The 19,451-nt window shown below is 40.3% G+C and overlaps 1 protein-coding gene across 1 annotated transcript in view; it reads right to left on the minus strand.

Annotated features, from left to right (window-relative positions):
* The window catches only part of CACUL1 (CDK2 associated cullin domain 1), a 69,355-nt gene that overhangs the window by 15,444 nt on the left and 34,460 nt on the right, over positions 1-19,451 (minus strand). The window contains exon 5 of the mRNA XM_024206237.2: positions 13,699-13,801. Within this exon, the coding sequence (XP_024062005.2) occupies positions 13,699-13,801 (103 nt within the window). The remainder of the gene's footprint in view (positions 1-13,698; positions 13,802-19,451) is intronic.

Here is a 19,451-nt window from a genome sequence, read left to right on the forward strand (position 1 = left end):
AAATGAGTGAGAACTGCATTCTTACAGGTATAAATATAACCTTTTAGTTAAAGTGCAATATACAATATAAAGTTATATGTGGCGAAAATGTGAAATAATCTTTCTCCTGTTACAGCTAAGCATATAGGGCTTGTAAGGAAAAACAGGCAAGTAACTGTGTTTCAATGATTCTGAGACAGATCTGAAGTAAATGCAACTTATTTTTAGCAGTAACATTCACAGTGCTATGGTAAGCATAAGAATTTCCACTAATAACTGTTTCAAGGCATTTACCATCCTGGCAACAATATCTGCTTTGGATTTGAAGTCCGAACATGAACACTCACCCTGAAACAAAACCTCTTTTTTAAAAATCAGCTATAAGCAAGAGTGCTTTCTTTTTTTAAATAGGAGAGAATATTTATCTTTCATTCTTGATGCATTTATTGGCTTAATATGTCACTGGGAGACACTATCAATAACTTTTTCTTCGGATGTGTGTAATGATAGTTGATTTGGTACTGTTGTTATTAAGCATATTATGCGGCATTAGTTTTTAACATGAGGTGGATTTGATTAATGTTGTACCTGGGATAAACTACAATATGAACTACTTGTAATTCATTTTGTTAAAGAGCAACACCTGCCCCAAGCCCTTCTTGTTAATGTTTGTATGTTTCTAGAAGCCACTGGTCCTTGTGTGTTATACACTCCTCTCTCTGCCCCATCCACAGAGCATGGTCCTGCCTCTTTAGCAAGAAAGCTATGTTTTTAGCTGTAGTGTCCCCAGTTCAATCCCCAATATTGGTCAAGATGGCAGTCACCACACTTACAATCACAGCTTTTTTTTTTTTTTTTTTAAGTTCTTCCCTCTTCTGTTGTATAAAAGACCTGCACAAAACAGTGGAACCTGACAAGAGAAATCTCTTTCTTTAATCTTTCAATTATAGTAATCCAAAGTGCTATTTGTAACTATTATAGGTATATTTGTCTCAGACAGAAGTGTGATTTTAAAAAGTACAGTGTCCCTTTAAATCTGGAAGTTTTGAAAGGACAGTGATTTGCATTCAGTGAGACATTTGCAACCTTCCCCCAACAGATTTTCCCTGCAGCAGTCCCTAGGCTAGTCAGGAAAGCTGCATACAGTGATGTCACATAGGGAACAAGGCTTTATTACGATGTGTAGAGATATCTAAATATGGTCTAGAAGAGATTAAGCTATAGATATATCATACATCTAAAACACAAGTCTAAATGGCTTTTTCAGTTCCTCCTTAAAACGTTTGAGAAGACTATTTAAAAATAATAATCACATTAAAGGTAAACTTTTAAACAACATTAAAATGAACATAAGCTCAACAAAAGCCAGAAAGTTCACAGCTAAGAGTAGCTGAATACATGGCCATTGACAGTATCCTCAAACCATTTGGACATAATTCACTGACTTCTTTAAAGGTAACCCAATAGCCAATCTTGCTTTGTAGTAGTGTTTGATCTTATATCCCCTGTAGGCTGCAACAGCCAGAGACATTTAATCATACTTGAGCAGGACTAACACTCATCACAGGCAATTTTACAAAATGGGGAACACAGACAGAATATTATGACAGAGAAGAACGGTATCGCCAAATGTTAGGTTCCTATCAGCCAGACAGAGAGAAGTCAGGAAAGCAAGCTCCCTAAACAGGTGCATAAAACATGCTTCAAGCTGCAAATTACTTCGATGCCTCTGACCACATAAAATAAAATCAGAGTCAGATCCAGTCTTCTTGGGATGAAATCTGAAACAAATTTATAAACCAATCATACCTTTTTATATAATTGCTTTCACATTATGGAAAACAAAATCTTGCCTCCAAGTGTCCAGAGACACAAAACACATCTTTTTTCTTTTAAGGCACATCTGATCCAAGCAAAATGCTGTATGGGTGGGTCTCTAACAGATGTAGAGCCAACAATGTTGGCTATTACAGCTTTGTCCCCGCAGCCCATGGTACAGGAGGCATGTCGGGATCACACTGCACTCCACCAGGTGCAAGTTAGAACCATCCCCCCCAAGCTGTTTTCATCTGTGATAGGGCTGAGGCAGAGAATAAGGGAGATATAATTGGTTGCAGGTTCTCAGCTTTTTTGCCCTCCCTCTCCTGGGCTACCCTACATGGCTGTATGAGGAGGAGAAAGGGGAACCATCCGTAAACAGGCATTCCTTCCCTTAGACCCTGGCAGAGGAAAACTGCTGTGTTCTCTCTGGGGCTCTCACAATTTGGTAAGTAAGCATGCAACTCATTCTTCAACTCAATGCAGCAAGAAGCCAGCAGAGAAGCTAAGAAAGGGATAGTAACTGCTCAATGTGCTCTCAGCTCACATCAGAGCTAATCCTGGGGCTGCTGAGGAAACAATGGGAGGCAGCTAGAGAAGTGCTGTCCCCTACTGGCCCCCTGCAATGACAGAGCTGATTCAAACACTGTTTAAAAATCATGGGGTACAGCTTATAGAACACACAAAATACATTTTTTTCCTCTGTGACAGTTGCCCAAGGGCACAGTTTAGACACTTGAGGTGCACAAGCGGACACTGGACCACAGGTGGGACCCCACTGTCATAGGAGATGACAGCTCATGAACCAACCTGCAAACTTACATGAGTAGTCCTTGTGCTGAAGTCAATGGAACTAGTCCTGAAAGTTAGGACTGTTTGCATGACTAACCCATAGCTTGGAGATGTTTAGACTTAAACATGATTTTAGTTGCTGACTACAGTATTTCCATACTAGTTTAGATTTTTTCCCATAAAAACATTTCTTTTTCAAATTGAGATATAATCCTATTCCACACTATGTAGTCTTTGAAGACCACAATACATGGCAAGCAAAGTGAACAGTAATCTCTGTGCTGGTTTATGGATTACTGCACCTGCCTTTTTATAAACAAATTTCATTAGCAAGTTCACCTGGAGATCAATCCTCTCATTAACAGAAGTGAATTTGTGCTTTCCTCCCCAAACCTTATTACATCTTGACTCACCAACATTTTTTACCACTTGTTTTTGGTAGGCAGATTGCACCAGCCTTAAAGCTACAATAGCTCATCAAGAAAGCTTTTCTGGATTATTAACTCAAACTGTACTGATTTTCAGACAGCACAGCTGCTGGGCCCAAGTCATTTAAATGAAAAATAAAAATAGTTCCTTTCCTACAACACAGATTAATTTCCTCATTGAGGTAGGAGTGAAAAGGAAAGTAGGAGCAGTACCAACCCTATCTTAAAGGTAAAGCAAGCATGGGGGTAGAGCTCTGCGCAGATACAAAAATGTGGATCCGCATCTGATCCATATCAGCAAGAATCAACTTCGTGTCCAACCTGCGACCTGCACTCCATCTTTTATCTCTGTCTGCATCCGCACCACCCCCGCAGCGGCACACTGACAGTGCCTCTCAGAGGAGCATCTGTGTGCATGCGTGTGTACTGTAGGATCTCAAAGGCAGGCAAGCAGCTGTCTGCAGCTCAAAGCCTATGAGGCTGCCTCCCCGCCTTCGAGATCCTATATTCCCTCTCCCCCCCAAATACAGAGAAAGGGGAGATAATAGATCAAGAAGCCACTGTCTGCAGCTCATAGCCTATGAGGATCTGGAAGGCAGGAAAGCAGCCTCCTAGGTTATGAGCTGTAGACAACTGCTTCTTGATCTATCACCTCCCCTTTCTCTGTATGGGAGTTGTGGGGGGAAGAGGGGGATCTGGAAGACAGGGAAGCAGCCTATAATCTCTTCCCCCATATACAGATAAAGGGGAGGTGATAGATCAAGAGAGGCAGCAAAATCCCCCATGCTCCTATCACCATGGTTTAAGCAGCCAAGCTATTTAGGAAACCTCTCCCGACTCCATTATTGCCTTATCAAGGCAGTTGTAGAGGGAGGCAGCTGCTTCTACAAAGTACGTACGTACGGGGGGGGGGGGGGGCATAGGCTCTGGAAAGCGGAGAAGCAGCATAGGCTATGAGCTGCAGACAGCTGCTTTCCCGCCTTTGAGATCCTATATTTATAGCCCTGCGCAGATACAAAATCTGTATCCGCGTCCAATCCACACAAATGGTCCGTGGATATCCGCATCTATGGATGCGGATATCCACGAATATCAAGTGGATATCCATGGATTTGCAGGGCTTTACATGGGGGCACCCAGGAGACTGTTGTGCATTTCCCATCCCTCTTGGCAGCCAGGAAACCAAAAACGTAGATATTCTTTTCAGGCCCTTTTTCTAGTTTGCTTTGCCAGTGCAGCTGCAGGTAGTTTTCCTGTAGCTGACCCCTTGAGAGGGAAGAGTCAAACTGGAGAAATAGAGAGAGGTCATCATTGGAAGGTAGCAAAATCCTTCAGTCTGATTAATCTTGAGTTCTGCCTGCCTGTTCCAAAAGGTGAGGTGGGGGAAGACACCAGCTTCTCTGCCATAGCAGCCCATTCAGGCATTGATCTTGGCATTAAGTACTGTCCAGTTTTCTCTGAGTATTTTGCATAGTCCCTCTTCCCATATATAAAAGCTGGGCATGGGACACATCAGTGTAAGACAGTGAGTCACACTACTGCCTTCTTTCTTAGTAAACAAAGAACAAATCAGGACATTTTGTTCCACTGACATTAATGAGCTGACTGATGACAGTATAGAGATACACATCTGTTAGTAATAAGCTTGAGTGCAAATCAAGTGACACACCCTCTCCTGCCTGTCTATTAACTGAGGTATGAAAAAGTGGGGGGAAAAAACCTCTTGCAGAGAAAACCCTTTTCCCTGCAACATGTACCAGCCTCCAACTGCCTTAGTTTTTTCTGCATTTTCATACGGTATTTATGCTTTTTAATTCCATATCAGAAGCAAGAAAGGATGATCTGAGTGGATTTCTTTTGCAAAGAGCCATCGCTGAACTTATTCAACTTCCAGGTCAATTTTTCTGCTTCCTCCTTGAAATTTTTACAGTTGAAGCACTTTCCCCCATCTTTGTCAAAGGAGAGCTTTTAAAACAAACCCTTTTCTCATATGCGATTATGAAAGAAATCCTGCCCTTTTTAAATGTGAAACAGTGAACAGCTTTAGACCCTTGCTGAGTCTGGGGGAACATGACTGGGGAAAAGAAACAACACTGTCCTATGTAAATGACAACTCTGACTAAAATATATCATAGGATCAATTCAATGTTTCACAAGTAAGAATTCTGGGAGATGGGGAGGCGGTTCCAGTGTCAGGGCAAAAAACAAAAACAAAACCCTGACAGAGCGAAATGTCAGACTCTCAGACTTCAGAATGTAAATCACACAAATCAACGCCACAGTTATTTTTGTGACAAACACTGACAGAAATATTGGCTTCGGCTTTTGATCAATATCAAGATTTATCTTTTCAGGTAAATATTTACTTTCAATGCACTTAAGTAAATTAAATCTAGAACCTAGTACTACAGAAACCAAATGCCTGCTTGCTATTATAGTGAGCCAGCCTGTAGATAACAAACCTGTCAAATAAAGGAGTAGCTTTTGATTAGCTAATTGTATGACTGTCTAGGTATATGTTATGACTTGGGAAAGCAGAGTCTAAAAAAGTGTGGGGCTAGAAAAAAAATCAGTGTTGAACTATATTTTAAACCATTAGTATAATTTTGTGCCTGTATTTTCATGCTTAGACCCTGGTTCTTAATGGGACTCTGTTTCTGGGGGTCCATCTTTATTCCAATCTTGCACTTCTGGTTTGAAATCTGACTAAGGGTTTTATATCAGTAAAATAGCCAGCCAGCGTTCCACTTTCCTTATAGTACCTCAGCATGAGAGGTACACTCTATCACACACCTATACAGACGCTCCCTGTCTTACGCAAACCTGACTTACACAAATCCGCACTTACGGAAAAAGTTCCCTAAGTTCTGTAGGTCGGAGAGCATCTGTACTAACAGGCAGCTGGAGGTTTCCCTTTCTCATCCATTCATATAGAGGACAGGTGAGTGAAGGGAAAGCATGAAGATTCAGCCTGCGTCCCATCCCCCCCGACCACCGCAGCCATGAAAAAGGGAAGTGGCAACTGGGAAGCTGCATGGAAGAAATTAATTTCTTTCCTCTGGTGGAGCTGATCCCCTCTAGTTCAGCTAAATGATTCCTGCTCAAGACAGGAATGCTTTATCTTTGGATCAAAATGATGCTTTTGAAGGGCAATCTTTTCATTTTTGGAAATCACCAGACTGCACCAAACGGCAGGCATTATCACATGTTTTACAAGGGTAGCTTCCCCTCAACTACAATTAACTCTCTGACAATTCCTTAGCTCAAATACTGACATGGAGGGAAGGGGAGAATGTGTACATGAAAACAGGAATGGTGAAAGTCAGCTTTGCAGTGTATGATGCCAACACTTACGGAGGCTCTTGGTGGTGCCCCAAGGATAGAATCTAACACACCCCAGCCAAACAAGTTAGTGAGCACCATTGCTCTAGACTGAGAATAATAAGAATTATTTTTCCTTAGATACTTTTCCAAATCCAGTTTGTTCCCTATTAGCTTGTTCTTTAGTAGACCAATTGAAATTAGTACAGCTATTTCTCTCAGTATCTAGATGCTGCATGGACCACATCATCTTCTTGGCAAGACTCACCTGACTTTCTTTAGTTTCTGGAGTGAGAACAGGGGTCATCCCAAGTCTTTGGGTATGTCTACACTACCCGCCAGATCGGCGGGTAGCGATCGATCTATCGGGGATCGATTTATCGAGTGTAGTGTAGACGCAATAAATCGATCCCCGATCGCTCTCCCGTCGACTGCTGAACTCCAGCAGTGCGAGAGGTGGAAGCAAAGTCGATGGGGGAGCTGCAGCCGTCGATCCAGCGCTGCGAGGACGCGAAGTAAGTAATTTTAATTCGATCTAAGATACGTCGACTTGAGCCATGCTATTCTCGTAGCTGAAGTTGCGTATCTTAGATAGATTTCCCCCCCTTCCCTCCCGCCAGCGTAGACCAGGCCTTTATAATAGTAAATCACTGGTCTATCCATAGATAAACAGAAAACACACTATGCTCTTTGGGCATCAGACCCTCAACTGAGCTTTCTACTTTAGAGTTGTAGTGAGCCCTTCCTAGAGGTGCCAAGGAGTTGTTCACCTCAAACATGAGAACCCTCAATTGTTACTTAAAAACCTTCTTTTGCTACTAAAGAAGGCGGCTGGATAGGTTTGCAGATATAAGAAGTTGCAAATGGGCCACAGAATTTCAGGTACCTATTATTCCATCAGTGAACAGTGATGTCACCCAACAAAGTAATCATTTTTTAAAGGTTCTTCTGGACACAAGACATAGCTGTGAGCCACGACTGTCTGGAGAGGTCTCCAACTAGCCCTGTAGAAAAGCCTGGCTTCCTGAACTACAATCCACTTTAAATGTCAATGACCAAATTGTGAGGGATAATAGTTGTTCTATTATCAGAAAACATTTTATTCCTACCATTTCAAATGCAACATATCGCTCGCACAGAGCATGAAGGAACAAAACTATCTTCTACCTCAGTTTATTGTAAAGTGAAGGACTGGAGATTTGTATATTAGGGCTGGTCTACACTGGGGGGGCGGATCGATCCAAGATACGCAACTTCAGCTACACGAATAGCATAGCTGAAGTTGAAGTATCTTGGATTGAATTACCTGAGGTCCAGACGGCGCAGGGTCGACGGCCGCGGCTCCCCCGTCAACTGCACTACCGCCGCTCGCTCTGGATGAGTTCCGGAGTCGACGGTGAGCGCGTTCGGGGATCGATATATCGCGTCTTAACGAGACGCGATATATCGATCCCGGATAAATCGATTGCTACCCGCCGATATGGCGGGTAATGAAGACGTACCCCTAGTGTGTTTGAAAAGAATGAAAACATTAAGCCTTTCAAATGACCTGTATTTAGGTTTACAATATAAAGAAAGTGCTTGTGCTTTAGATTAGTGACTATTACTTATTTCTGGATTTTGTTACTTATAATAATCTCATGCATAAATCCCATTAACAACAAAAGATATTTTTCATGAAATAAAAAGAGAAGGAATTATCTGCATCACTCAATATTACCAAAGCTTCCTGTAAATCAGATGTTGCATCTCTCCTTGTTATACCCAGTTAAGTAGTTTTGCATTTAGTAAATGCTCCACTAATCATTTAATATAGCTGCCTTATCAAATGAAGGCAGCTTTAGCCCGCATAAGAAAAATAATATGGTTATATTCACTTAGTTTATGTGGCTCTACTTTAAAGAGCTCTGCCATGACAATTATTTCTGTTTGTGTGATTTCATATATTTTTCTATACATATGTACACAGTTGTGTGGGCACATCTATATAGTATTTTTTAAATTATGATACTATGTCCAGAAATAGCACACTAAGGGCCAAATTCTGCAACCAGTTACACCCATGAATTTTTGCAAAGACAATCAGGTTGAACGGGTATGAACACAGGCAAAACATGGCTAGAAATCTGCATAAAGCTCATTTATTTTATGCTTTTTCTGCAAAGCAAGGATGAGCGTAGGCCCCATCCTGCACTGGTCACAAAAGACTGTGTGCCATATACCGGTGTTTCCTTTTTCCTTCAGGGACTCTAAATTCAGACCCACCACAAACAACAAGTCAGGGTATGCCTATGCTACATAAAAGGTGTGTTCATAAAATAGCAGCGAAGAGACAGAAATTCAGCTTTTAACACTAGTTAGCAGCTCAAGTTCAACCCCTGGCTCAACCATAGGCTTTAACTCAGAACCCATTGCACCCCCAACTGTCTAGGTGCCTTAGAGGATTCCAAGTAAGATTAGAGTTCTAATTCTTCTCTTCTCACCCCCAACTATAAGGGAGCAGAAGCAGGCCCTATTTTAGGCAATGTCTACACTGTGGAACTTACAGCGGCACGGCTGTATCACTATAGCTATGCCGCTGTAAGGTGTCCTGTCGAGCCGCTCTTTGCCGGCAGGAGAGAGCTTTCCTGCAGGCATAATTAAACCAATCCCAACGAGCGGTGTTAGCTATGTCGGCATTGCGCTGTCCACACCAGCACTTTTGTCGGTGAAACTTATGTCGGTCAGGGGCATGGGCGGTGGGTATCATAGGCTGGGGGAGGCTGTGCCTCCCCAAACAGCCTGGTGTGATCCTACTCACACTCCATCGCTAGGCCCCTTCCTGCAGTTCCTTCCCAGTTCCCACTCTTTAATAGCCAAAGCTGGTTAGGGCTGGGGCGGCTGGCGTGCTGCCCAGAGCTCAGGAATGAAGGCACTGAGGCCATGCCACCCAGCGCTCCGGGGCTGGGGGCGCTCCGAGGCTGGGTTTAGGGGCCCGGGCGGCCCACGGCTGTTGCGGTGGGGCCGCGGGGGTGCTCTGCTTCCTGTGGGGCAGAGGAGGGAGAAGGGAAGGATGATGGGTGGGACCTCGGGCAGAAGGGGTGGGGCCGGGGGCTAGCCTCCCTCAACAGCTGGTTCACCAGCCGCCCATGGTCAGGGTTATGTTTTTTCATACCCCTGACGGACAGAAGTTTTACCAACAAAAGTGCTAGTGTAGACAGCCTTAGTCAGTGGGACTTTTGCCTTTGCCTTTACAGCATATTAAAGGCAGAAATCTCGTTGCCATTTGTCCTTTTTCTGAAAGTGCCTTTGTGCAGGAGCATTTTACAAACCAATTAAACTTAAACTATACTCATTTTCCCTCTTGAATGGGATTTGAAATAGAAATTTCAACTTTTAGCCTTCAATAGGATGACAAGATACCATCAACAAAAATGCATTAAAAAGATGAACAAATTTCAAAAGTAAAAATAAAAGTTATTCTTTTGTGTTCAGCCTAGAATATATAATCTCCAAGCATTTTTCATACTGATAGATTGGCGTTTTGTGTGTGTGTGTGTGTGTGTGTGTTCGGGGGGAGAGGGGGGTTAAAAAGTGACAGCTTCAACATCTTATCAAAACTTTTTCAAATATATTGAAAAATTCAATCTTCCAAGAGGCCCACAAATTAAAGTTACCTTATTTGCCTAAGTAGATGCCTATTTTGAACATTTATTCTCATGATATTGTCTCACTGAACTGTAGTAGCAGGTAACCTGACATCCAAATTATTTTTTAAAATTAAAAAATGCAATTTATATAAAGATAGAGTCAAACCGTAGGTAGTCACTGGGGTAAGATATAATATTGTTTTTGTTACACAGTCTTTAAAATATAAAAGGAAAATTCATTTATTCAGGCATTAAATTTTAGAGTGACTATTTGAGAAGGTTACTGCAAGATGTTTCTCAATTTCCCTACTGTAGTATAATATGTGCTGGGATACTTTAGCAAGTTTAAAATTTTGTTAAGATACCACTTTTTAACCTTTGAATTTTAAAAAACACTATTACAATCAGGATATAAGAAAGTCAGATCACAGTAAAAAGTTTGTTGAAGGTTTAAAAATACAACACAAGATGTTAAATGGCTTAGTTCTAATAAGCTGAATGGTGAGACTAAATAAATGAAGTCATACCAGGGTGTCCATTAACAGTGCACATCACACTAGGGTTGCCAATTTTGGTTGGATGTATTCCTGGAGGTTTCATCACATGACAATCTTTAATTAAAGATTAACCTTTAATTCCTAGAGATTCCAGGACAATCCTGCAGGGTTGGCAACCCTACTTCACACAAAGCCATACAGTAGGTTTCTCTACTTCCTGCAGTTTTTTATTTTTTATCTTTTTCCAATATTTTCTTTTAATTTGATTTCTGCAGCTCATCACAAAGCAGTAGAGAAGAAAGACAGAGATAGCCTGTGGTAATCAAAGGAAAAAGTCACATGTGTTAACTGGTAAATTCTTTTTTCTGTTACTTGTATATTGCTTTTGATATTGCAATTATAATTCACAGAAAAATTATATGGCAAAAGAGATCAGGAATTTCTTATTTTCTAAAAATTGTAACTAGTGTGCTACAGAGCTTATTTCCTTACAGAAGGTCATACTAAATTAAATCACACTAGTGGCTGAAAGCCCATGCTGTCGTATGGGTGTAATTTGTAAAGTCATGTGTGGGAAGAGAGCCAAATGTGGCTGAGAACTTAAAAACTGGATGGTAACAGACCATGAATCCCAGTGATGATTGAACCCAGTGATATTCTGAACAAAAAGAGCTATCAACCACGTTTGTAGATCTTTTCATGCTACATACTGACTCATACATTTTATGCTTCAGAGTGATGTTTGGTTATACTGGGTGTGCTGGCTGTGTTATGCCCGGAGAGTTGTGTGGATTTGTTCATATGGCAAATGAGTGGTCTGTATTAACATAAGGGACTGTGTGTGTCTGAGGTTATTCGGTATGCTGGTTGTGTTGTATGGGTGGATGTCTTGATTTGTATCTGGTGGGGAGAGGGGTTGTGCTTGGGGATTTATGTGGGTGGCAGTTCACCCACTTAATCCTCCATCTATGCAGTCTCTCTCAGATAACTAATGAAATTATAGCATGCAAATTAGCTGTAGAGTAAGGGTGGTGATTGGTTGAGTTACCTATGATATCACAATGGTCTAGGACTCTTTGCATGTCAGAGATACATATCTTACTGTAGCTGTACAATGCCTGGGTGTACTTCGTAAAGTCAAAATGGATGAGAACTTAAACTGAATTGTAACCGACCACAAAACCCAGTGATGATTAGACAGCGATATTCTGAACAAGAGCTCTCAGCCACGCTTGTAGTTGCTTCCATCACTTCAATGACTCGGACATAATAGGCTTCAGTGTGTCAGTCCTGGGATCTTATTTTATCTCTATCTATATATATAGTATTATCAATGCCTTGAACATACATATATAGTGCAAACCTATCTTTCATTGCAGACAGAGACAAGTAGGAACAATGGCTGAAGCAGTGTTCTTGTGATTACTCAAAGAGCCAACTGTGACTTTCATAAGGCCTCAATCCTGCAATTGACTCTGCCATGTGGGATGCCTGCTGACTTCAGTAGGGTTTCATGGAGTGCAGGTACCCATCCACGTGGAGTTAATTGCAGGATCGGGGTTTAAATCAGCCCAAAGTTCTTGGAAGTCATCTGTATACTGCACCTGTATTAACATAATAGCATTAGAGAGAAAGGTCTGTCAGTATTACACAGTTCATTTGGCTAGTATAGCCAATGATTTTAATGTATTATTCATTTATTGTGTAATGTCATGTTATATAATCATTGTATGTTACATAGAGTTAATCTGTAAGATTATAGAAGTATAAGATTGATCAGTATTTAGAAGGTATAATCATATATTAGATGTCTAAGTAAGGAAGGCTGAAACATAAGACCTGTAGGCTGAAGCCTGTAAGATTTTTAGCTGAGTTATTTTAGGCCTTGGAGATGTTAGCATTTCTTAAATAAGTGACCGAATAACCTGATGCCCTAAGATTATGGGGGGGGAAAGAGGTACCAAGCGATAACACTGCAAAAAATTAGCTAGAGGTTTAATCTAATTCACAAAAAAGCTGTAGAGGCACATCTGCCTCCAACATGTGTCTTAACCACAGGATACAGTTTGTGCGTCAATGCTAATGAGAATAAAGAGAAACCTATACAACCTATAGAAATCGGGGTCCCTTAAATTCCTAGGGTACATTAAACCAATAAGAAAAAAGGAGAGTTGACACTTTCATGTACATGTGCAGAATGTAGGTATAGGCAGAATCACATTATAAAAATGCGGTCCCCAGAGTGGGAAAATTGAGCTTGCTATGGGAAAACTCTAGCAGGAACCATCCCTCTACTGATGATCAATTTATGAGAGACCCACAAGACCCTAACAATATCTAGGAGGATGTGAGTATTTCTGTAGTTCTAACCGATGCCTGGAAATATCTAGGAATTGTGTATGCTGACATTCATAACTTTGTCGGTAACTTTAATAAAAATGGATAAAAGATAGTGGACCTTGTTCTTGTGATTATGTGTTATTTGCCTGTGGTTTCATGTGTTCCTATTAGCTCTAGATCTAAAACAAACCGAGATAATTCTGTTAAACTTGAGACTGTAGCCACCATTACACCTCAATGGTGTAATATAACATCACTAAAATTAACTTTAAATAAAAATGAAGGCTACACTAGCCACTACCTTGTCCTATCCCCCAACTTTTTCTTAATTGGTGGGGTGGGAAGGGAGATAGGATGTACAGCAAGACGAGAACCACATTTCACACCTGGGCACCTGATTCCTCCAACCACACCACATTTTACTTAGCATTTTGATATTGAAACTAGAAAAGCGCATAGGCAGTTGGACAATAAAATACTATGTCCTCGTAATCGTAAGGTGGACATCTTTGGTATGAAGTACTTGGACAACAGCGACATCTACACAAAATGATGTTTGTGAAAGCATAATTGTTGTTTTGCCATTAATATGCCTCATTCTTCCTCCTAAAACATTACTAAATTTATAGCTTTATAACCAACCTTATTACATTGCATTTTTACTGGGAGACCAAAAAAACCCCCACAGTATGGCACCCTTTCCCCTATCTTTAAATCCAGTTTTAAGTACTGTTCTTGGAATCTGTATTTAAATCCTCTAGTTCTTTGCCATTTTGTTCCTACCTATTCTGCCTTTTCTCCTAAAATCTACACTTGAAAATATTATAGTTTCCCAGAATTGTGACAGAATCTGATTGCCCCCCATTTTAAGAAAAGTCCAATAAATTTACTTACGCATTAGGCTGTAAATGTGCTTTTCTGCAACATGTTCCGTAAACAGCTTTATAAGGTCATCTTTTAAGTCTCTGTTAAGCTTGGTTTCTATGTAAAATTTATTCTGGAAAACAATACAGACAGAGGTTTTTATATTTGACTTTACAATAGCAGACTAAGCAAATATACTTTACCACCGAATGGAGTCCAAATTTAAAAATTGTAATAATGCTATTGTTTGAATTCTAAACCGATTATTTGCTAATCTGATCCATATTACACAAAACAGCCCAGATTCTACAAACATGCAACATGCTTAAAGTTAAGCACGAGTAGTACCACTGAAGCCAATGAGACATCCTTAAAGTTAAGCACATGCGTGTTTGCAGAATTGGAGTTTGGGTCTGCAAAATACATTTTATTTTAATGATAGTTTTGAACAGACTACAATACCAAAATAGGTGTGGATATCATGTTTATAGCAATGATGTGTTTATCAAAGGCATCAAAATGTTTAAGATGTGATTTATTATCTGCAAAATTCTACTCACCTACTTGTTTCTGAAGGATGGGAGTGGGGGGGGGGGAGTGAGTGAGCACGTGTGTAAAAAACATCTGAAGTGTTTTTCATCAGCTTCATGGCAAGGGAGAGTTAGCAGATTTTGTGCCAGCACTGGTAGTTTCATGAGGATTATACAAGTCTTCATTAAAGACTGTCAAATAGTTTATGAACAAAATTGACTGACTTTGAAATTATGATCTGGTTGGAGAGGTCCTGCAGATTTAAGTTTTTGGTTTAGTCTTTTTTGTAAACTGTTTTTAATTCACGATTCCAAGAGAAAACCACCACTGCACAACCACTGTTTACACTTAACTTTACAATATTTTTGCTTTGCTGCCAAAGAGTCAGTCAACGAGCACCAATCAACACACCCTATTCCCAGGAATAAATCTCACTGCAGATAACTAGGAGTTTAAACCAACCAGAGAAGACAGTGTACGAACATTCAGTACAGTACATGCCAAAACAGAAGCCATGTTCTTCCCAGTAGAACCCGGGAGGAAAGGAAATGTGAAATACTACAGCAGAATACACTTGCCATTCTCTAATCATAATCTGCAATACATTAAATAGACCAGAAACAGATTTCTTTTGCACTATCATATTTCAGAAACACCAATTTTGTTTAGTAATTTATATTAACAGCAGTCCTAAATTTGAAATGAATTTAGAAAAAAAATCGAAACGTTAAAGTGTTTGTTTTGATTTAATTTACCACATAATTATGTGTTTTAAAACACCTTGGTTCCTTGCTCAAACAATGCTGGTAAAGTTTGCAAAAATGCCTAAATCCAATTGATTTTGATAAAGGCAACAAACATTTATAACCTGGAACAAATGCAAGGGAACATCCACACCAGCCTTTACAAATGTAGTAAGTACCTGGAGTTACATGGCAATGCATTAACACAAGGTGAAACAAGTCTAGTCACTGATGTAAGGGGGAGGAGAGAGGTTTGAATTCTACTGGGAGCAATATTTTTGAATTTAGTAGCTTTCCCCTTCAACTCTGACCGCGTCCCCTGTGTCATGGCTACCACACACAAAAATTGTGAAAAAAGGGTATTAATATGTAACTAGCAAAAGGCAAAATCCTAGTGACAAGGCAGTTTACAGGTCAAGATCAACACCTGGGATCTAGTGTTTTGAGCTGTTAACACACATTAAAATTACAACCTGCTTTTACTTCATTAGGATTTTACCATGAGTTAGGCAACGTGATAAGAACACACCTCTCCTCCTAATGAAGGCCTAGCCACAGAGCAAGAGACAGAAAGGGATGGGATAAGAGCTGTATTTACACAGAACCCAGAGTCAGGGAATTAGGAGAGGTGGGGTGGGAAGTGGGGCAAGGGGTGAGGTGTCTTGCCCTCCTTCTCCAGCAGCAGTAGCTGGGGACACCATGAGGAAAGAGGCCCTGCTGCCCTTGACTCACTGCAAGATGAAGAGGAGAAGCCTCTCTCTTCCCTTTTTCCATTAGATATAGAGGAATAATTTTTACCTTGAAAGATTTCAAAAAAATTGGAGGAAAGAAGCAAGTAAAGATGCACTCAAGTTGTGCATCAACGGATGAGTCATACGGTTTTGTTTATATAGAGCAGGTAAAAAGTGGGGGGCAGTGAGGAGGAAAAGTGGGGGGGGAGGGGAGATGGGTAGCAGTTCCATCCCCCTAATCATTTTTGTGGCCCTTCCCTGCACCTTTTCCAAATTCTAATATCTTTTTTGAGATGGAGCAACCAGAACTGCTTGCAGTTTAAGGTGTGGCCATGTCATGGATTTATATATTGGCATTATGATATTTTCGGTCTTATCTATCCCCTTCCAAATGGTTTCTAACATTGGTAGCTTTTTTGACTGCTGCTGCACATTGAGCAGATGTTTTCAGAGAACTATCCATGATGACTCCAAGATCTCTTTACTGAATGGTAACATCTAATTTAGATCCCTTCCTTTTGTATGTGTAGTTGGGATTATGTTTTCCAACGTGCGTTACTTTGCAATTATCAACATTGAATTTCATCTGCCATTTTGTCATCCATTCACCAAATTTAGTGAGATCCCTTTGTAATTCTTCAGTCAGCTTTGGACTTAACTATCTGAGTAATTCTGTATCGTTGGCAAACTTTGCCACCTCACTGTTCACCTCCATTTCCAGATCATTTATGACTATGTTGAACACCACAGGTCCCAGTGTGTTTCCTATCTTTTAGGAAGTTACTCATCTATCAGAAGACCTTCCTTCTTTTCCCATGACTACTTAGTTTGCTGAAGAGTCTTTGGTAAGGGAATTTGTCACAGGCTTTCTGAAAGGCCAAGTACACTATATTTACTGGATCAGCCTTGTCCACGTGCTTATAGACTCCCTCAGAGAATACTAACAGATTGGTGAAGCAAGATTTCCCTTTACAAAAGCCATGTTGATTCTTCCCCACCATATGGTGTTCATCTATGTCACTGGTTTTCAACTTGGGGTCCGCAGACTATGTCTAAAGGGTCTGCAAAAGGTGACTATGAAAATTAAGTTTCAGATACCAGAAAAAGCATTCTGTTTTTCTGATCGAAAGTATGTGAATACCCATAACAACACGTTTTGACCTGCAGGTGTTACCATAGAAGTCCACAGTTTAGTGCCCTTTCACATGTCATATCAAATGCTATGCCGAGCACGTGCAACGTTTATAGCTGAATTCTGTTCAGTCAGTTTTCAGTCCAAGACACCTATGGTAGGAGTCCGTGGACCACAGGTTCAATTTCCAAAGGGGTCCGCACCTCCATTTGAATTTTTTAGGGGTTCACAACTGAAAAAAGTTTGAAAACCACTGATCTACATGTCTGATAATTCTGTTCTTAACTATAGTTTCAACCAATTTGCCTGCTACTGAAGTTAGGCTTATTGGCCTATAATTGCCAGGATCTCCTCTTGAGCCTTTTTTAAAAATTGTCAATACTTTACCTACGATCCAGTCATCTGGTGCAGAAGCTGATTTAAGCAATAGGTTACACACCACAGTTAGTAGTTCTGCAATTCATATTTGAGTTCCTTCAGAACTCCTGGGTGAACACTACCTGGTCCTAGAGATTTACTACTGTTTAATTTATCAATTTGTTCCAAAACCTCCTCTACTGACACCTCAATCTGTGACTGTTCCTCAAATTTGTTACCTAAAAATGGTTGGGTGTGTGAATCTTCCTCACATCCTCCGCAGTGAAGACCTATGCAAAGAATTAATTTAGCTTCTCCGCAATGGCCTTCTCTTCCTTGAATGCTCCTTTAGCACGTCTATCATCCAATCACCCTACTGACTCTTTGGTAGGCTTCTGGCTTCTGATGTATTTAAAAAACTGTGTGCTCTTAGTTTTGGTGTCCTTAGCTAATTGTTCTTCAAAATTCTTTCTTGGCTTGCCTTTTTATACTTTTACACTTGACTTGCCAGAGATTATGCTCCTTTCTATTTGCCTCAGTAGGATCTGACTTCAATTTTTAAAGGATGCCTTTTTGCCTCTAAATGCCCCTTTTAAGCTGCTGTTCAGCCATGGTGGCATTTTTCTGGTCCTCTTACTGCATGAAGACACTGCCTTTGATTTGGACTATAAATTATGTTCTACAGTTTTCCTAAGGAAAAACACTCAGAATTTCTCTATAGCTATTGGCATTTTCATTCTTTTTAATTAGATTAGCAATGATAAGAGAACACACTTCTTTTATACTTCATAAAAAAGGTATTATAACTTTACTCTGATCCCATTATTTTTATAATTTTAGTAGGTTTCACAATTAGTTTTGAAAAATGATGCAGTGTTATTAAACAGTTCCAGTAATGTCCGTTATAGTACAAGGTGGTTTAGTACCGTCAAGGTATTTATCTAATCACATTCATGGCTCAAATTGACAACTTCAGAGAGATGATTTGGAACATCCCATACAACATTCCTAAATACATTAATTAATAGTGCAAACTGGTGGAATTAATATTAGTCATGGCATTACAGTGCAGAAATTATGCATAAATCAGATTCAAATGTACCCTTTGCTGAACTGTAAAAGAGATTGGTGCATTCACGTTCTAACAAGTGTGCCCTTTGTCAGACCTTATTTCCTTGTTCCCTGAAATTCCCCGTTAAATAGTCGCATGTAGCCAATGATGCAGCATATAGTGCTTTTCCAGTGTAGGAGCCATCAGCTAGGCCACTATAAACACTAACTCTAACTAGACCCAAAGTACTATATTAATGGTATTTGCAATGTCAGATTTACCGTCTTTTTCACCAGCTGACCAGAGCCAGTTAAAGTGATTTATTTCTACAGAGCCTCCCTCCCATGCCAACTCAGGCAGCTGATGTCTGACAGCCAGAAACCAGCACAACAGTAACTATTTTTGAGACTATTTTGGGGTGAGACACCTACCTGACAAAACAACAGATTTGACTGGGACAGTGCGGGAGAGATAGTCAAAGGATTCTAATACGTCTGTCTCTGCCAAGATTAAACAAATTGGACAGACAACATGCTCTCTCAGTCTTTGGGAAGTGGTGGAAATCCCACAAGTTTTATAACTGGAAAAGCAACAGAGAATATAGTGGGGCGTAGGGAATACTGCTGAACAACAAGGGAAAAAGATTAGATGGTTTACAGGGCTTTGGTATCTCTAATTTCTATAATGCTGTGACAGAAAACATTACTGTATGTACACTGTCATACAGGCAATATTACAAAATATAAATGACCTATTTGTTTACTTGGAAATGCTGTTTATATGCTATATCCACCACTTGCTGTTTCTCACAAATGTAGCTATCCTGTAAGTGATAAATATTTCAGTGCAGAAAGGGCAAGGAGGAGGGTATTCTCCCCCCAACCCTCTTTAGTGGAGAGACCAGCAGATTTTTTGTAAAAGATAACTGCAATTAAAATGTCAAATGTGAACCTGAGTTAGTGCTACTAGGGTGAACCAGGAAATGTGAAAGAAAAGCACTTTCACTAGCATCCATGCAATATATTCTCCATCCAGTGAGCATCAAGGTATGTGGAGGTGCCAAAATAAGAACGCTAACATCTGAGAAGAATTGCAGTGGTGATGAAATTCAGCAGTCAAAACCAGAAGGGCCCATACATTTGTTTAGACTGACTTCATGACATGACATGTAACGGGGTTTCAACTGGTGGGACTCAGCCATGACATAATTTGGACAAACCCATGTAAGAAAGGAATAA

The sequence above is a fragment of the Terrapene carolina genome, unplaced genomic scaffold, assembly GCF_002925995.2.
Source record: "Terrapene carolina triunguis isolate 2854851 unplaced genomic scaffold, T_m_triunguis-2.0 Scaffold95, whole genome shotgun sequence".
Lineage (NCBI taxonomy): Eukaryota > Metazoa > Chordata > Testudines > Emydidae > Terrapene > Terrapene triunguis.